The sequence below is a fragment of the Bufo bufo genome, chromosome 11 (assembly GCF_905171765.1).
Source record: "Bufo bufo chromosome 11, aBufBuf1.1, whole genome shotgun sequence".
NCBI classification, from domain to species: domain Eukaryota; kingdom Metazoa; phylum Chordata; class Amphibia; order Anura; family Bufonidae; genus Bufo; species Bufo bufo.
This window is the reverse complement of record NC_053399.1, coordinates 23014739-23030678: the sequence shown is the minus strand read 5'-3', so window position 1 is coordinate 23030678 and position 15940 is coordinate 23014739. Positions and strand designations below refer to the sequence as shown.

At 44.8% G+C, this 15940-nt stretch overlaps 1 protein-coding gene and 1 long non-coding RNA gene across 8 annotated transcripts in view; one reads left to right on the top strand and one right to left on the bottom strand.

Annotated features, from left to right (window-relative positions):
* PPP1R13B (protein phosphatase 1 regulatory subunit 13B) overlaps nt 1-14778 on the top strand; it is an 82349-nt gene extending 67571 nt beyond the window's left edge. For all 7 annotated transcript variants that reach the window (XM_040410874.1, XM_040410871.1, XM_040410876.1 and 4 more), the window contains 8 exons: nt 1107-1276; nt 2033-2528; nt 4184-4944; nt 7005-7142; nt 7887-8020; nt 9459-9625; nt 11024-11223; nt 13036-14778. In XM_040410874.1, the coding sequence (XP_040266808.1) occupies nt 1107-1276; nt 2033-2528; nt 4184-4944; nt 7005-7142; nt 7887-8020; nt 9459-9625; nt 11024-11223; nt 13036-13077 (2108 nt within the window). In that variant the 3' untranslated portion in view covers nt 13078-14778. The remainder of the gene's footprint in view (nt 1-1106; nt 1277-2032; nt 2529-4183; nt 4945-7004; nt 7143-7886; nt 8021-9458; nt 9626-11023; nt 11224-13035) is intronic.
* LOC120981392 overlaps nt 1-15940 on the bottom strand; it is a 643721-nt gene that overhangs the window by 490737 nt on the left and 137044 nt on the right. The window lies entirely within an intron of this gene.

Here is a 15940-nt window from a genome sequence, read left to right as displayed (position 1 = left end):
GACCCCACCGTTCTGATAATGAGGACCTATCCGGAGGATAGGTTATCATTATCACTTCACAGATAACCCCTTTAAGTCCTTGCCCTTCTTTGCCCTCAACTCAAATTGTACTTGAGCTGAAGCCCTGAGATGTGTCCGACAGACTTGTCACAAGGGACTAGACGCCTGACAACTGAGAAGATTGGGTAGTATATCTGTAGCAGCCAGTCTGTGTCCCCTTGTCGTCTTAAAGGGGTTGTGCTGTGATATTTATTGATGGCCTGTCCTCTGAACAGATCACCAATATCTGATCGTTGGGGTCCAACACCCAGCCCCCCCGGCCAATCAGCTGTTTGAAGAGGAGTCACTCCATGCGAGCAAGTCTGTCCATGGCAACCCCTACCCATGACCCCCGTTAGGACATATGGACATCTCTGAGGGAGACGTCATTGTGTACAATGTAATACTACATTTGCCAGGATCAGGTCACCGAATATAAACGTATAGTACATTGTCCATATGTTTATCATACATACCATTCGTCACATAGGTAAATCTTTAGAGTCCATTCACACGTCCGCAAAATGGGTCCGCATCCGTTCCGAAATTTTGCGGAACAGGTGCGGACCCATTCGTTTTAATTGGGGCCGCAAAAGATGCGGACAGCACACTGTGTGCTGTCCGCATCTGCACTTCCGTTCCATGGCCCCGCAAAAAAAAAATAGAACATGTCCTATTCTTGTCCGCAGCCACGAACAAGAAAAGGCATTTCTATTATAGTACCGGCCATGCGTGGTCCGCAAAATGCGCAACGCACATGGCTGGTGTCTGTGTTTTGTGGACCGCAAAACAGTTGGGGACGTGTGAATGGACCCTTTAAACTGCACCAGTGTCACTTGTACGTATAGGGATGATTTAGATTTTGAGAACATAATCGCCAATGCTTCACGTATGACAAAGCTTTTTTTAACCACATAATCACAGTAATTCATGGGGATGTAATTTTTTTTGCCACTAATCGCTCCCTAGCTTTGGTAATTGTAAGATCATCTGAATATTCTGGGCAAGATTGTAACATGGAAAATGTAGCGTTTCTCCCACACGTTCACACAATCCTGACTTTTCAGGTAACGATGCAAACTGGCCGACGCTGAAACAAAGCACAATGACCATTGTGAAGACTCCTTCGCTCAGCTCCTCAGACTGGAACGAGTCAAGTATGGAGCCCGGCTTCAAGACCGCACCTATATCCAGCCAGCCCTTACCCTCCGCCGCTGTAGGACCCACCGAGAAGTTGGTGAGTCTTCCACCCTTCGTTACTATACAATTTAAAGAATAAATATCAGAAAATTCTAAATCCAGTTCTTGGTCCTGGACACTATACTTTGGATGAATATAAGCACCAGTCCTAGCCTGGGCTGTCATCTCCCTCATCTTCACCAATAATATACGTTTGATAGATCATAATGTGAACATTAATGGTGGTCGTGGGCCATCCTAATTCTTGGCAAAAAGAATTCAAGCCATCAAGAGTGTGTCAAACCTAAAAGGTTTTTCCAGCCTCCTGATATTGATAACCCATCCTTAGGGTAGGTCATTAATACCCGATTGAGGGCACGTCACCCCACCGATCGGCTGTTCCCTGCAACCTCCGGCGCTGGAAATAGCAATTTGCATGGAACAAGTGGTCTAGTGGCCATGCTGGGTTACTGCAGCTCCGCTCCCACTAAAGTAACCCTTTACGGCCTCTACACTTTGAATGGAGCAAGAAGCACGGCTCTGTTCAAAGTGCTAGTTCCAGCGCTTGAGGCTGCAGGAAACAACTTATCGGTGGAGGTACGAGGTCCCCTACTGATCGGACCTATACTGGGAATAGATCATGAATATCAAGAGCCTGGAAAACCCAAAACCTAAGTTCCCTGGCCTCTACTTTTCCCTCATGAACGTGTCGGACAGAGCGCATTACGCCAAAGATGCCATCAAATCCCTCACCCCCAAGTCATAGGAGGTTGATTTCTAAGCTTATGGTTGTGTTTTTGTTTTTTTTATGTAGTCTGGGGATGCTGGGAAGTTGCCATCTCCAATGCTTGGGTTGAGCAAGTCTATGCCACATAATTACGGCATGTACCAGGGTCCACTTCCATTGAGTGCTACAAATTCTTTGGAAAGGAGGAAGGATGGAAGTCTGCCAAGACCTGGGTCTGGATCCACCACCCGCCCACGGCCCCTTCCACTACCAACGACGAGTAACGTCCACCCTCCGGGTTCCTCACAGCTGATACAACAAAGAATCTCTGTGCCCCCGAGCCCTACCTACCCGCCATCCTCTTCCCCTATGTTTCCTGGAACAGACACTAGACCGGACCCTCCTCTAACTGTGGCCATACGACCTTTCTTGGCAGAAAAAGGCGCAAGGCCTCAGTCCCCAAGAAAAGGGCCACAGACAGTGAACTCCAGCTCTATTTATTCTATGTATCTTCAACAATCAACTCCACCAAAGAACTATCAACAGGCGGTATACAACACCCTGAACAAATCTGTCAAAGCAGGTACCAAGGACTCATGTGTAATTATATGTCTTTTTACAGGTCTTCTCTAAGACGTCTTCATATTAGGTTGATCCAGGAAGTGTGTCTCTCAGTAGAACAATTTACCAAAAATGCTACTTTTCTGCACTGCTGTAGGTACAAATTGCACCCATTTTTTCAAAGATGAGGTCCATGACTGCAGTATCTCCACCAGATGGATGATAATTCACTGCAATACATTTCTGAGTATTACAAGGACTAATCCATGAAATGGGAGCGGGGCTCAAAAATATAGAAAAGTAAGACAAAATGTTCAGAAAAATTACTACAAAATTTGAAGGAAAAAAAAAACCCATACACAATGTTTTATTATTATTATCAAAACAGTTCTATTCAGCTATTCATCACAGTAAATCCATCTTAAAATGGCGCCCTTATAGGGCTTTTCCAGTGCATACATTTGTTTTTAAAAAAAAAAGCTACAAGTCAGAGTGAGTTAAAAATAAAAAAGGATTGTTCTTCTCTGCAATCCCCTCTACTGCTGTTCCGATGCTGGTCTAGTCCCTGATGTTGTGCACTTTCTTTCTGTCCTCGTTCGACACACTGAAAATGCAAGGAAAGGCCCAATAAGCCAATCTCCAGCATTTCCAGTTAATCAAGCCAGGAAAGGAAGTAGAGCGCAGTGGTGACCAGACCAGCAATGGAACAACAATGGCGGCTTTTGTGGGGGTTGAGAGTAATCTTTCTTTTTTTATTTTAACACACGCTGACCTGTTGTATTTTTGTTTAAAAAAAAAATCGGGAAAACCTTTAAAACTTAAAAGTCCACAAAAAAGCATCCCTAAGAAGTTAATGCATACCTGACTTTTCAAATTAGAATTAGAATAATGGCTGTGCTTCTTTGTCAATCATAACTTTGAAGGAACAGGTCTTTTTGGGCTTCCCTAGTGTTTCTTTCAGCCATATTATTCCCTTTTTCAGATTCCTAGCTAGATGCATTTCACTCAGAAGCAGGGGGTGTCTACCTTCTGTGAAATCTGCCAGCACTGTACTGCTGTGACATCCTTTCCCTTACTTCCCACTATGTTTTCAGCTCCGGAGATCACACTTACAAACAGGACGCGCTCCTATAATCTTCAAAATCTGTGTAGAAGCAGTTCTTTTGTCAGTTTTTTAGCTAGTTATGACATCCCCATTTCCTGTGAGCCATCTCCGGTGTCTCTCATTACTAGGGACGGATCTTGCCTGACGACAGGCAGTGAACTGCAAATGAGCTGAAGGTCAGACCCCTAGTGGCCATGACTTTACAGCTTTTTTTTCAGGTGGATGCAGGCATCGTTTTTTAAATGAAGCGATTTAGAGATTTGCTAGTTACCCCATTCTCTATTAAATTAAATGAAATTGTGGAATCATAGTGGGATTGCCTCAATCAGTAGTGGAAATAGAGTGACACTGCAGCACAGTCCATAAGATTGTGGCTATGCCCGGTACTGCAGCTCATTCAAATGAACCCTTGACCTATCATACACTGATGGCTTATCCTAAGTATAGCTCATCAATGTAATGGCCTAGAAAACATTGTGATTATAACTGCTAGAAAAGCTGCTATGATTAATGTGATATGCCCTCGAGAAGGTTAGTCTTCTGTATTAATGAGTTGTATTTTTGTGTTTCAGTATATGGGAAACCAGTTGTCCAGGCCTGTTCATCCAACTCTTCACCCCTTCCGTTCCTTCATTCTGGACCTCCTCCTAATGCTGAGAAAGAGGGAGAGACTGTTCCTCCTCCAGCTGAAAATACTGGTGTGGAAAACATACAGCGTCCATTGAGCCCCACCAAACTGACCCCAATAGTGCATTCACCTATGAGATATCAAAGTGATGCAGACTTAGAAGCCCTTAGGAGAAAGCTTGCCAATGCACCAAGGCCTCTGAAGAAACGGAGTTCTATAACTGAGCCAGAAGGTCCCAGCGGACCCAACATACAAAAACTACTTTATCAGCGGTTCAATACTCTGGCTGGAGGAATGGAGGTTGCACCTTTCTACCAACAGTGCAACTCGCAGGACTTTGGCATTTTGGCCGACGTGGACAATGGCAACACTGGGACTAATGGTAACATAGAAGAGGCAGGTTCTCTGCAAACAGCTGCCGTCCCTTCTACCCTTCCTCTTCCCCAACCTCCTCCACCACCACAACAACCACCAGAACCACAGATCTCACCAGATGACAATGACAATAAGGTTTGTTCACCCATCACTGAGGAAATGATAAGCAGTGAGCTTATAAACCAGATCTCGGACACTACAGAAGACAACAACAATAATCCAGCCATTGTACCTTCTGTTGAGAAGACTCCTAGCCCTGTACTTGAAGCAGCATCTCCGGTGAAAGAGGAAGTACCTTCACCAGCCAGGGCTCCATCACAGACTGTTTCTGTAAGTAGACACTTGTAGATCTGGAATTTAATCATAATTGAAATAATACTGTTACAAGTGGTCAATGGCCAGGGCTATTTCCTTAATTTTAAAATGTTGCTATAATATTTCCTTATTCTCCATACTTGGTCTAGAGAAGCATTAAGATGAAGAGTATGAAAGTTAATTTACTCTTCACCATGAGGTTTGTATGAGGACAAGGAGACTAGAATTATGGCAGTCATTTACTTCGTCCCTGCTATAGGAGCAGATAATTTAGCCACACAGGGTCTTACAAGCTGTGTGGCCAGTTAAGATAGTGTTGAGGCTGCTGTAATCACACGACTAATTTGAGATTTATTTAGGGGTGTATTAAAAGGTGAGCGGTAAGTGTAATGTGAGCTAAGATGCTTGCTGAACCTGTGACCATGGCTTCACTTGTTGGTCTTTAACATGGCAGACTATTACAGCTATTTCATGTTAGTGAAAGGAGGAAAAGGACATCTGTAGCACAAACACATGAGCTTTTAAGGGGAAAGCTTTACCAAGGTACTGCATATGAGGATGTCCGAGCACTGTGAAGCTTCCTCCATTAGTTATGACATAGCTGCTCCATAACAGACACCTGAATCCCACCAGCGCCATTCCTATAGTAGTAGTAGTTTTCATTGTTGAGCGTGACTAGCCTTAATTTTCATCTGCCTTTCCACGTCTATTTGATAACCCAGAATCTGTCAAACTCAGAGCAAAAATTTGATTTTGAATGTGTTGCTATTTAGAACAGATCCACTGTAGTCACAACAGTCAGGCATCTTAACCAGTCAACTGGTGTGACCACACTGTACAGTCAAGTATCTGCACAACCTTCTAATTGGGCTTCCAGACCTTGTCTGGCAGATCTTTAGTAATAGGTCTGTATGTATTGTCTGGAAAAACAGATGTTCCCGGTTTATCAGACACACCGCTCCTTGCATGGACTTTTTAGTGGAGCGATGACTGCTTTGACAAGATTGTTCCGAGGCAAGAGAATTAGAGGTGGAGAAACTTGGAGACCACCGCCTTAGATGATAGATCTAAGGCTCTTTTCACATCTGTGTTGAAGGCTCCATTAGGAGCCTCTATTTCAGATTCCATCACATTTGATGGAAACTATAGCGTGCAGTGCAGACCCATGACCCACTCTTCTTTTTGTAATGAGTGGTTGTTACAGTCCGATCCTTCTACAGGCAAAAAAAAAATAGAAAAAAATTGTTTACAGATATTTTTTTCTGTGTAGATTGGGACAGAATCAGCAGAGACATCTCATTATCGTTAAAGGGAACCTGTCACCATGAATATGCAAACAGTCTGCAGGCAGCATGTATTTTATTAATTGAAACATCTGCTCTTTCTGTACTTAGCTGTCCACATGACTCCAAAATATAGGAAGAGCAGATTGCACTGCATATTCCTGGCGACATGTTACCTTTAAAGATCAGGGGATTGAAAGGAGTTGTCTAGTTTCAGGAGGAAACCAGGCAACACAGGGGATCTACACGCGGTCATTACTTACCTGGCGGATCCTATGCTGCTGCTCCGGTTCTTCCTTTTTTTTTACCCCGCTGCAGTGGTGATGATGACCGCTACAGGCTATTACTGGCATCTTTGGTGCACTACTGAGGTCAGTGACTGACAGCAGCGGCCACGTGTTGCCATTATCTCACCGCTGCAGTCATATAAACCGATTCCAACAAGACACAAACTACCAGGTAAGTTGTGATTACTTCTTTTATTGCCTCCTGAAACCAGACAACCCCTGTATTGACCGCTCCGCCAGGTAAGGCAGGATAGTAACTCTACGCAGGTAAGGCCTTATTTCTACCCTGCCACTCCTTGGTGTCTGGAGAGGTACTATACTCCATCTCTTCCTGGAGACTTTTAGTCAATAGACTATTTTCATAATCTCCCATTCATTGCAGCTGCCAAAAAACAAACACCCCCTGCTGCAGAGTCTATACAAAATCTAAAACATTCATATTCCGATGCTGCTGTATTGTATCCTCTGCAAGCCATTTCCCTAAAGTATCCTCTGTTTCCTCTAGGTGAAACGCACAAATCTGAAGAAACCGAACTCTGAGAGGACAGGACATGGACTCCGAGTGAAGTTCAATCCTCTGGCTCTGCTTCTCGATGCGTCTCTAGAAGGAGAGTTTGACCTTGTTCAGAGGATTATATATGAGGTACGGGCACTTCCCTATAGCTTAAAGGGGTTTTCCAGCTTTTTATAAGTTTTTGACATCTCCCCCCTCTTATCCGGACCTGTGGACTTTAGCATGGACTGGGAACTGAGTGCCACTGCAACCAATGGACGCAGCGCCGACATTTACCCCAAGGGGCAGGTAACCCAGTGATATATCCCCCAAGCATTCGGACTGTGGCCGGAATTTAAAAACTTACAAAAAGCTGGGCCACCCCATCACAGACAATGGGGGTATATCGCTAGGATATGCCCCCATTGTCTGATAGGAGTGGGTCCCACACCTACGCCGAGAACGGAGCGGGGAAAGGCGGCGGAGGGTGCACTGGCTCAGCTATTGCCGTCGACCCCATAGAAATTAATGGAAGCAGTGGCCGCGCTCCCATTCACTTGTATGGGGAGAGTGCTTGGCGCTGGCCCCGCTCCGTTCTCTGCATAGGTACGGGTCTCGGAGGTGGGAATACCCCTTTAAAGATATTAACATATGGTCATGGATGACCAGTGCTGGATCTGACCACAGATATAAATATGAGTGGAAACTTCCCTGACCGATCTGTAAGGTGGGTGCAGTGCTGACGAGCTGGGCTTTTTATTAAGGCTGATTTGTATTGTTACACACACGAGATAAGGAGGTCCTAAACATGAACACCAACGGGAAATCTTCTGTTGGTCAGAAATCTTCTGCTCAGCGGTTTCTCAGCCTTGACCAACTCTGCCCTTTATACAGGTGGAGGATCCCAGCAAACCCAATGATGAAGGAATCACGCCTCTACATAATGCTGTGTGCGCCGGGCACCACCACATCGTGAAGTTCTTGTTGGACTTTGGTGTTAATGTGAATGCGGCTGACAGTGATGGCTGGTAAGTGTTCTAGAGGGAAGTAATCCTCTGAAGCATTCTGAATCGTAGGGTATGTTCACACTGCAGATTTTTCTGCATATTCCGTGCTGAAATCCATTTAGAATCAGGTCCACAATCTGCCTCACATCGCAGCCAACGGGAATCTGTTTTGTGGTTCCTATGGCATGGATTAGAAATCTGAACGGGGATCAATTTACGGGCAGATACAATAGCATGTATAACTGAAAATCCACAGCAAAATTCATGGGTCAGTCTCAGATTTTTTTCCCCCCATGGAAAAATCTGCCTTTTGAACATACCCTAGGTGACCTGAATCACAGTATAGGTGAGGCTGAATATAGTTACTGTGTGACACTTTCCTAGTTTAAAGTCCAAACCCTACGTTGTTGCAGCAGCACAGTGACCTTCTCCACTGCCCCTGCATCCTTTACCATATCCACCAGGTGGAGCTCTTGCTTGTCTTTCTGCACTCTATAAAACGCTGAAGTACTGTTGTGCACTAAAACCTAGGTCAACCATACCTTTATTGCCATCCCCAGAAAATGAACTAACTTGGACCCAGTTCCTTCCCTTTGGGCTTACAGGTCCATTTTCTCTGCCTGCAAGGTCACTGATCCCCATCCCCTGCATCCAAATCTTAGGCTCCTTTCACACTTGCGGCAGCAGGGTCCAACAGGCTGCCGTGGATCCGTGCTAATGCTAGCCCACCGTGCCGTTGGAAGTCCGCTCCGGCCCCATACACTATAATGGGGGCAGGCCGGAGGTCCAGCCGCAGCTCGGCAAACGGACAAAAACCGCAGCATGCTGTCGTTTTTGTCTGGCCGCCTCTCTGCATGTTTGCCACGCTGCGCCCCGCCCTCATTATAGTGAATGATGCCGGAGTGGACTTCCAGCGGCACGGTGGGCTAGCATTAGCACGGATCCACGGCAGCCTGTCGTCCCCCCCCCGGTGGATATTGCAAGTGTGAAAGTAGCCTTACACACTCAAGTCGTTTTGCAAATGCAGTCACCTGTGACCCTGCCAGTGCCCAAAATTGTATAGTCTCATCCCTCAATATTTCCTACAGAAAAAAAAAAAAAACTCTGCCCACTGTCAAGAAAATGGAAATGTTTTGCAGAAAAATTATTATATTTTTAGAGCACTGAAGAACCCAAGGGCATCAAATAATGCCGACCCACTGAGCTCCATGGACTCCCTTTTATATTTTCTAATATAGATTATAAGTACTTAATACTCATTACGCAACCTGATTCTTATAGAGCAGGTAATAACTGTTTAAGGGTAGCATTGAGCAGGAATCGCGCGTCTACATAGGCACTATGCCGGGGGGGGTGCAGGCCGCATACAGCCAGAGTCCGGGGGCAGTGATTACATTTGCACACATCGCAGTTTACTAGGTCATTCGTCTCACTGCTCTTTTTGTTTCGCTCCCGTCAGGACTCCTCTACACTGTGCAGCCTCGTGTAACAGCGTCCACCTCTGCAAGATGCTGGTGGAGTGTGGGGCGGCCATCTTTGCTACCACAATCAGTGACATTGAGACCGCTGCAGACAAATGTGAAGAGATGGAAGAGGGATATATTCAGTGTTCTCAGTTTCTTTATGGTAAATTGAACATTTTTCTTCTTCTTCTATACGTAACTGTTACAGTTCCTGTGGATGTGCCATAAATGTCTATGGTGACACATTGTGAGACACAAGATGTCATCTGTGGTTTTCTAAAATCTGCAGCTGGAAGGGGTGAGGTCCCAGCTCACCTCTTCTGACACGTTGTAATAAAAGTTTACAGATACATCAAGTGTAGACCAACATAAAATACAAAACTACCAACAAAGAGTGAACCTATCCTAATTTTTTGGACAATGCGGTGAGGTCGAACACGCAAGACCAAACTCTGTGGCTAGGCTTGGCTGTGTCCATCCAGCTGCACCACATGGCCCTAACCTAACAGAGATGAAGAATCACATAATCATTTGTAGGGCTACTAGAATATACCTTTGTAAATAAATGCACATGTGCAGGGTCCTTTTTAAAGGGGTTCTACCCTTTGCATAACCCCTTTAACCTCAGGAAATCTTCTGATATTAATGGCCAATTAGCTGTTTGAAGAGGCTGTTGTCCCAACCATTACTGCTCTCCAGTAATCGCTGCAGCCTCTGCACAGCTTACCAATCACTGCGGCTTTGCTTGGTACTGCGGCTGAGCCTCATCCACTTGATTGGGACGGAGTTGTGCCTCGGCAATGTGACAGATGTACGGTAAAGTGACTGGCTTATGAATTGGTCTAGGTACCGATGGAGCGCTGCAGGCTCTTGGAACTCTGACCCCCACAGATCTGATATTGATGTCCTATCCTCAGGAAAGGTCATCAAAATCCCAAGTAACCCCTTTAAGCTATTTACAGCTGATCTCTGGGGGTTCCAGCAGCAGAACACCATGTGATCGGTGGGTGGAACGTAACATGGTTCAGTTTCCCTGCAGCGTCATCACAGGGCAAAATAAACATTACACAGTTCCAATTGAAATCCGTTGTATATGTAATGCCTTGATGCATCACGTCCCATAGAGTAGATATTCTTCTTAGTCCTCATTGACACGACCGTTGTTCTGGTCCGCATCCGATGCTCCGTTCCGTGGCCCCAAAAAAAAAAAAAAAAAAAAAAAATGCCTATTCTTGTCCGCAAAACGGACAAGAATAGGACATTTCTACAATGGGCCGCCTGTTCCATTCCGCAAATTGCTTAAGGCACACGGACGACTTCCGTGTTTTGCAGATCCACAAAAAACGGAACTGTTGTGTGCATGAGGCCTTAGCCACACCCTCTTCCTTTTTTCAGGCCCATCATCCTTCAGCCAAAGCAATGTCCTCAGACTTCCTTAATACAGTATTTAAAAATTTGTTTTGCAACCTAGACAAAGCTTTCCCACATTGAACATGAACAGGATACATTGGTGTTCATTAAAGTGACCCGTAATAACCGCAGACCGCCTTATTGCATACAGGTGTTCAGGAGAAGCTAGGCGTCATGAACAAAGGCCTGGTGTACGGCCTGTGGGATTACGAAGCACAGAACCCTGACGAACTGTCATTCCGAGAAGGCGATGCCATTACAATCCTAAGGCGCAAAGATGATGCAGAGACAGACTGGTGGTGGGCACGTCTGAACGATAAGGAAGGATATGTGCCTAAGAACCTGCTGGGGGTAAGACTAAAATCTGCTTTTTTTTAAAAAATAGTAATATACTGAAATTCTGTGAGTTACCTGTTGGGTACACGAAGAAAACTTGTATATCGGAGCTCTCTGATTACAGAGGCAATCAAACAAAATGTCAGAACGAGACGATTGTACAGAAATGAGCCACAGTGCTGTGATAGGGGTGACGAGGACCCCTAGCCATCGACACACTGCCCAACTTCCACTTTTACTTGACCCAGCCCACACTAGCTTCATGTGAATCGGCAGGGATTGGCATGAAGCTTTCGGGTACATGCACATGGCAGTGTAGTCTGTGCAGATTTTTTTATGCCGTTTTTACAGTGTTTCCTCGCCAAATCCGCGTGCATTTGCCCCAGATCTAACCCCGTGCATTGCAAAGGGTGACATCTGCAGTGAAAATCCGCACAAAAAGTTGACATGCTGCAGATTTCAAAATCTGCACCACCGGTCAATTTCTGCGCAGAAAAAGTCCACACAGTGTAGACGATTTAGCTGGTACTGTATTAGGACCATCATTTTGGTCTGTGTCCACACTAGTTTCTATGGGTCCATGAAAAATGTCATCCGTGCTGTCCACATCCGGTTGGCTGTTCTGCAAATTATAGAACATGTCCTATTTAGATACATTTTGTGGACAAGAATAGGCATTTTTTCAGATGGGAGTAAGAAAATTACAGAATGCACACGGCCGGTATTTCACACGTCCGCAAGTGTTTTGCGGTCAGCAAAACATGGACATCGGCCATGTGCGTTCCACATTTTGCGGACCTCACATGGCCAGCACTAAAAATGCCTTTTCTTGTCCGTGGACAAGAATAGGACATGTTGTTATATATTTTTTTTTGCAGGGCTGCGGAACAGAAGTGTGGATGTGGACAGCACATTGTTTGCTGTCCGCATCTTTTCCAGCCCCATTGAAGATGAATGGGTCTGCACCCGTTCCGCAAAATGGCGGAACGGGTGCAGACCCATTTTGCGGACGTGTGAATGGACCCTTACACTGTGGCCTTTCCTCACTAAACCTATGCATTATATGCATATAAACTTAAGATGGTGGAGTTCACACTCCAGTTATTTCCACCAGTTATTCTGAATCAAAACCAGGTGCAGGTGAAAAACACAGAACAGGTGCAGCTCTTTCCATTATACCTTATGTCTGTCCACATCCGTTTTGCTGAACGGGTGATGAGCCATTCATTTCAATGGGGCCGCAAAAGATGCGGACAGCACACAGCGGCATTCCGTTCAGCAAAAAAGGTAGAGCATGTCCTATTCTTGTCCGCAATTGTGGACAAAAATAGGTATTTCTATCATAGTGCTGGCCATGTGCGGTCCGCAAATAACAGAACGCACATGGGCTGATATCTGTGTTTGGTGGATCCGCAATTGGAGGACCGCGAAACACTACGGCCATCTGAATGAGCCCAAACTGATGAAAATGACTGAAGTGTGAGCCTAAGGACTCATTCACGCGGCCGTTCCATGCATTGGGGGGGGATTCCCTGATGGCAGATTCAGAGGCAGAAGGGTCGCGCATGTTTGATTTCAACCTGCCTGATCCTTTGGTCTTGGATAGACTGCTGGTAGAGATGTCTGGTGGTGGCTTATTCAGGAAGAATAGCTTTCCAAGGTGTGTGGGCCATGTTTAGTCTTCAGAAAAAGATGTTCTGCAGAAGCTGGGATTGTAGTTTAGAGAAATGATTGACATGGTAGTAAAATGCAGAAGCATTTATTAAAAAAAAAATAAAAAACTATCCATATTAACATACAAATCCTAATCTTTTATATATTTTGCAGCTCTACCCCCGTATAAAGCCCAGGCAGAGAACCCTAGCGTGAGTTGTATAGAGCCCATCATCCCATGTTCACACTGGAAACCGCAGATCACGTGCTGGAAACATTTCATCAGGACACTGTCATATTCCGAGGACGACATTTCACATTCACATTCAGTACATCTCGCTTTAAATTATGGAAAGAGGTAAAAGTAACTTGTCCCAAGCTGTATTATAAACCTTCCCTCACCCCCGTGGTCATAGTACGAGCCAAGTGTGACACCATAGGACGTCTGCAGGAACAGTGTCACCGCGCTCCAGTGCAGACTTGCTGTTCTACGGTACCACAGAAATGTCTCTGGTGTAAAAAAAGAAAGTTTAATTTCACGCTTCTCGCCCACGGTTTAGTGCCTGTACATACAGTATCGTGCGGACCCCTTGCATCTCAGCACGTGATGGGCTACTATACCATATTTTCTCACCTTTTTTGATAATTTCCAGTTGGGGTCCTTTTATTTGCCAATTGAGAGTGCCCAAAACTTTTTTTTTCTTTTCACTTTTGAACACTGACAAGGATGTTGAGAAAGAGGACTATGTATGTAGATGAATGACTGCAGCAGCGTGGAGAGAGGGGACGAGAGCGCGAAGTACAAGTTGGGTTATAAAAAAAAGACGTAAAGGAAGTGTATGGTAAGGAGGGGCTTGGACCGCCATGTTTTCTGTGTTTGTGATGGTAATTGTAAGTCGGGGAGGGGTTGAACACTATTTGCACTTTGATCCATTTTTGCATCCACCACTAGTCATACATACGGTAGTACGTGGAATGCCAGTCTGTATAGGCACTAGTTGGCAGTCTAACCTTCTGTGGTACCTGTAAGGGCAGAGCCCAGGTTTCTATACGCAGAGTGTTATTGTTTAGTGCTCTGGGTAAAGGTTCCCTTTCCTATTCAACCAGTAGGGTACAGGGGACCCCATTAGACGCTTGACTGAATTGGGAGAACTCGCTGTTACACTGTTGTATTTTATATTTTGTACAAGTTATGTTTGATGCAAGATTTGGACTCTGAAGGTGGATTTCTAAAAGAGAAGTTAGAGGGTTCGTATAAGATCATAAAAAACATGGCTGCTTTCTTCTAGTGTCAGCTGATCTGTAGTGCCAAATGCAACCCATTGGCAGCGCTGTTTCCAAAAGAAAGCCGCCATGTTGTTTTTTTTATTTTTATTTCTAATCTCATACAAATCCTTTAAAATGAGTTGTGTGTGTGTGGCTGCTATATGTGTAACTACAAGTCCCAGCATAGGTGGGATCTTTAGGATAACAGCTGGAGAGCCAAAGAATAGAACCGAGGGCAATGTCCACTCGATTGCATTGCCTTTAAAAGGCGTCTGTCAGCAGTTTTGGTCCTGGAAAAGTGCTGACAGCTCGAGGTAGGCGTCATGAAAAGCTGCTATTACAACCACCCTCACTGTATGAACGGCTCTTTAGGGCTCCTACCGTCCATTTAAAGGCAGTCCAATGACAGAAATATCCATGGTGGTTTGTTGGCACCTTCTTGTGCCCATCAATGAAGCTTTAATGGGTGGATACACAGGATAAAGGCATGGCCCTTGAACTAGATGTCTCCAACCGACAGTTTCATGCTGAGAGTTGTACTTTTTCCACAGCTTGAGACCATCTTAAGAAGCACCTGTAAACTTTCCTGCCATGTCTGTTTTAGTAACTACTTGCACTTCCTATGTAATAATTCTGGAGCATCTATTATGACTCTGCCATTCCTTTATTATTCCCTACTAAAAGTTAGTCTGCAATGAAGGTCCAGATATGGGGGGGGGGGGGGGGGGGGAGAGAGAGGTGTCCCTGCCAGTGTCAGACTGTGCAGGGACCCCTTCCCCCAACTTGTAACACCCATCTGGACCTTCATTGCAAACTGTTAACGATTGAATAACTTCTTACAGGAATAGTAAAGGAACAGCACATGATGGTCATAAGACTAGATGCTCCAGAATTGCTATTAAATGGGGAATACAAGTAGTTACTAGAACAGCCGTGTCAGAAGAGGCGACAGCTCCTTATTGGTTTAGGACAGTGATAGGCAAACTGCGGCTCTCCAGCTGTTGCAAAACTACAACTCCCACCATGCCCTGCTGTAGGCTGAAAGCTGTAGGCAGTCTTTGCATGCTGGGAGTTGTAGTTCTGCAACAGCTGGAGAGCCGCAGTTTGCCTATCACTGGTTTGGGAGATTGAAGTGTGTGACACATAAGAGTGTTGGATTTTGGGAAGGTATGCAATAAGCTATACACTGTATTGTGAAGTATATATAAATCTCACTGGAATTCACTGTACATGCTTTACTACCAGAAGTATTTTAGGCAGTGAGATACAAGACACAGCCCTACCACAGATACGTGTCATTTCTCTCATGTCTTCACATAATGCTGTGCTGAATATGCTCTTAAAGATGTTTGCATTCAGTGTATATATTGTGGTGATGGTGGAAAAAAGTACAAGGTTATTTGTTTGTTTATTTGCTACTGAAGTTTCTGAAAAGATCTAGAGGATAGATTTCAGACCGAAAACCCATTGTAAATTATCAATAAAAATGCTAAAGCATGTTCAAGTACTCCATGTCTGCCGTCTGCTTATTCCAGAGGGGAGGGGGCAGTAATGATACCTACCTGCACCTGGCTCTAGATTAGGGATGTTATGTGCTGGAGCAATTTCACTTTCAACAAAGAAAATATTATGAGCGGTATAGTGAAAAGTTGTACAAATCCTTTTGGATTTCAAGACCTGCTGGAAAATTGTATTACAAATTATTTCATTATGTAATGTATTTGCTGAAATCTGAATATCAGGGGAGAAAAAGGGCAAAGAAAAACTTGGCTTTGTTACATCTGAATAATAAGTGTTGCCCCGCGCATCCTTT